This window comes from Lottia gigantea (genome assembly GCF_000327385.1).
Source record: "Lottia gigantea unplaced genomic scaffold LOTGIsca_111, whole genome shotgun sequence".
Taxonomy (NCBI): Eukaryota; Metazoa; Mollusca; class Gastropoda; family Lottiidae; genus Lottia; species Lottia gigantea.
Window position 1 is genome coordinate 157987 of NW_008707025.1, and position 3599 is coordinate 161585.

A 3599-nucleotide genomic window follows, 5' to 3' on the forward strand; every position below is an offset into this window, starting at 1 on the left:
AGACTGCAACTAAAAAAGCTTGTACAACATTTATCTGTTGTAAGGGTGTAACACTACAAGCAGAGCAGAGCAGGATTGAGCAACTTTCAGTGTTGCAATTTGACATTTGTTTTTTTTAACCATCATAATTGACCAATAAATTCCAAGAAAGTGTAGCTCTAGCATTCATTCACTAGCAAAAAGCATATTTTTCTTTTCACAATGTCAAGCTATTACGAACAGCATCTAATACCTTGAATGTTATACCCACCTTTCAGGTATCACAAAATGCAGCTATTTGATTGGATTGTACGCTAGCAAATACAGCTAGTCACAACCCTCAACATAAAGACTGTAAGCATTATTGGCTTATGGTTTACAGACTTTCTCTATCAAGGGGTCTGATTGGTTGTATTCGGTAATGTAAAATTCAATCAAATCGCTGTATTTACAAACGTCTGTGATACAAGAAAGGTTGCTATTACAGTCAAGGTATGAAATAGCTTGACATTGTGAAGTTGGCATATCATAAATACACAAAACATGGATTCTGTTAGCTATCAACACTTGAGATGTGCACATACATGTGCCCTCAACACTTTCTCCGAGTCTCTGCTCTGTTCCACTCTGCTCAATGTGTAGGGGGTTACTACTTAACTAAGTTTAATAATTTAAGAAGCAGTTTGACTATGGATAAAATGGTTTCAGAACATCTTTAATAATAGATTTAAAAGGTGTTCTAGGAACCTGTAGAACATTATCAAGTCTGGAGGAATCTAAATGTGCATCATAAGGTCGAGGGGCACCAGGAGAAGATTTATTATCAGCTTCTATATGTTCAATACCAAGATCAAAACTTTCTGCCATACCTACAGCCATGTCATATTTTGTCATATTCTCATCACCACTCCAATGATAAATTCCTTTAATATCAGGATTCTAAAAAATATTATAATGATATAAATAATGCAAAATAGAATTAATATCATACTAAGACTCAATCACTATTTGTTCATTTCCATGTGACTTTGTTATGATTTTATGATATTATATTAATGTATGTTGTATGTCACAAAAAAATAACTAATATATGATGACAAGCTGTCATTGACATGTCAAGATGTCATCAGGGGTGGCTCAGCATGCTCAGCTGGCTCACTAACCTTGGAGATTTGGGTTATATCCTATCAAAGTTTGGGATTTTACATTCAGATTTTTTTCTACTTGTCCTTAATGGATATCAAAAAAAGCTGATATTGAAGGTATCTAGTTTTTGCATGAGAAACAAACCCAACTGTACACATTAATGGTCCCTCTATGGTCAGAAAATTAAGAAAGTAATGAAAAGGTCCCATCAAATTTTTGCTTACTGCACTGTGCATGGTAGAGTCTGCACCCAATTTGGAATAGACCAATAAGTGAAATATATTTTCATGTGATTCAGTAGGTAGAAACACCCAGTTGAGCTAGAATGTTGCTTTCCAAATGGTAAAATCAATCAGTCTGAATAAGATATTAACAAAAAAAATACTTACTTTCATTCTTTCATCAGAAAGTTTACGTATGACTACAGCTATATCTGGACAGTAGGTTGGATACCTTCGTTCATAATTAGACATAGTACATTTAGTATCAGTTACTTTCACTTTAGTAAATAGTACTGTAACAGCACTCTCTTCTAACTTCTCTATTGGACCATATAATATTGGTACACGTAGTACACTGTTTTCTACAATTATTAGGGAACTTTTGTCAAAAATATCACATTCTTTATGGGACTGTTTCGCTAACCGTTTGACCAATCATACCTTATTCTCAGAAACGGGGATTTTTTTAGCTAAATTAAACAGTAATTGTGTTCGCAGATCACTGTCAAAATTTGAGCCTTCAAATTTCATCCATGTGTATCCAGAATTATCGTTTGAAAGTGAAATTCATAGTTTGAGGTATTTTAGAAGGATTTTTGTACATTTCTAGTACTTCTGAGGACTATTTACATATATTCAAGACCCAAATCAACACCTAAAAAGGGAGAACCTGTCAATTTCCAGGCCATTACAAGATTTTACTACAACTACAAAATTTTATTGATAATATCTCAATGAGAGAAGGTGAATTAATGCCTATTTATTTTAAAAAGTTAGATGTGCTGGGAAAGTGAAGCATTTGAAGATTATGTTATTTTGAGATATTTGATAGTGCTGGGGCAATGGGGACACTCGTAGGCACTAATTTACAAACAGCAGACATATAACATTGGGTTCCAAATATATAATTGGGGTATAGACCAGTCTGTCTGTTTAAGGCATAGATTATCATAACTTTATTACCTGCACTAGAGGCTAATGCGACTTTTTCACCCTCATATTTACTAACACCATATTTATTTAGTGGATTAGGTACCGAATTAACATCGTAGGGTGGATTGGTACCATCAAATACATAGTCTGTACTAATAAATAATACCCATGCCTTCATATCATCTAAAATAACAGAAAAAGATTATCTATTAATCCTTATTAAACCCAATATTTTGAAGATTTTGAGTCAATTTGACAAAATAAAACTCATCCAAGATTTGACTAATATGCGAAACAGAAAATAAAATAAATGGCCATGTTTTCTGCACCCAATAGGCTAATGAAGATGGTTAACTCCTTGCAGTGTGCATTAAGAGAAATTTTGACTGGACAGAAGCATAAGTCTGCTCTTTATCGATTTCCAATTATAAGTTTATTGTCCATCAGAACAACAAGACACTTTTCCATGTCAGCACCTCTGATCATCACATTTTGCCTAATCATCTTAGATATGTTCAGTACCTGCTAATATACAAATATTTTTGGTTGCGTCTACGTTTATTTGTTTTGTAGCATCAGTTTGATTTTCAACTACATCTGGTCGTCTTTCAGCTGCACTGTGTATAACTACATCTGGCTGAAATGAAAAAGAAAATAATATTATCAAGGATCTTTCTTTAATTTGGCTCTACAAAACAAATCAGTTTTAGAAAACTAGACCGATAATTTAGTCTGAAAAGACTTGACATTTAGAATTGAGGATTGCAAATCACAAATACAATACAATATCAAGGAATAAGCACACTTCTTTAATAAAATTAAACACCAGGAGTTTCAACAAAAGTTACACATGTCAACATCAGATGAAATAATTTTTTTACCTTGAATTCATCAAATACTGCTTTAACTTCATCAAAATTTGTCAAATCAACTTTTTTCAGATGGTTGCCTGGTCTAGAGAAAGCTAAACCTAATGTTTTCCATGTTGAATTAGCATTAAATTCATTGAATATTGCTCTACCTAAAAGTCCAGAGGCACCTGTGATCAGTACTTTCTTGAGGGACATTCTGAAAATAAATATGGATTACAATATAATATCTGGAATAAGTTTACATAAGCTACTTATTTATACCAAATCAAATCAAATCAAACATAGTTTTGTTTTGTTTATTTTTTAACAAAAATTCAAAGAAAAATTTTCAAATGCATGTTAAAACATTACCAAATGTTTAGAATATTGCAAACGTAATAGCATTAACCAACTCATCATATTTCATAATATTCAGTATTTGAATGAGCTGGCCATTCTAAGGAGATAA

General features: G+C 32.6%; 1 protein-coding gene across 1 annotated transcript; it reads right to left on the reverse strand.

Annotated features, from left to right (window-relative positions):
- Window positions 1-666: 666 nt before the first annotated feature.
- On the reverse strand, window positions 667-3346 carry LOTGIDRAFT_171179 (hypothetical protein; the record flags this gene model as incomplete). Its single annotated transcript, XM_009047376.1, has 5 exons — window positions 667-918; window positions 1515-1708; window positions 2310-2462; window positions 2802-2916; window positions 3161-3346. The coding sequence occupies 5 exons, from the start codon at window positions 3344-3346 to the stop codon at window positions 667-669; spliced, it is 900 nt and encodes a 299-aa protein (XP_009045624.1).
- Between the last annotated feature and the right edge of the window lie 253 nt (window positions 3347-3599).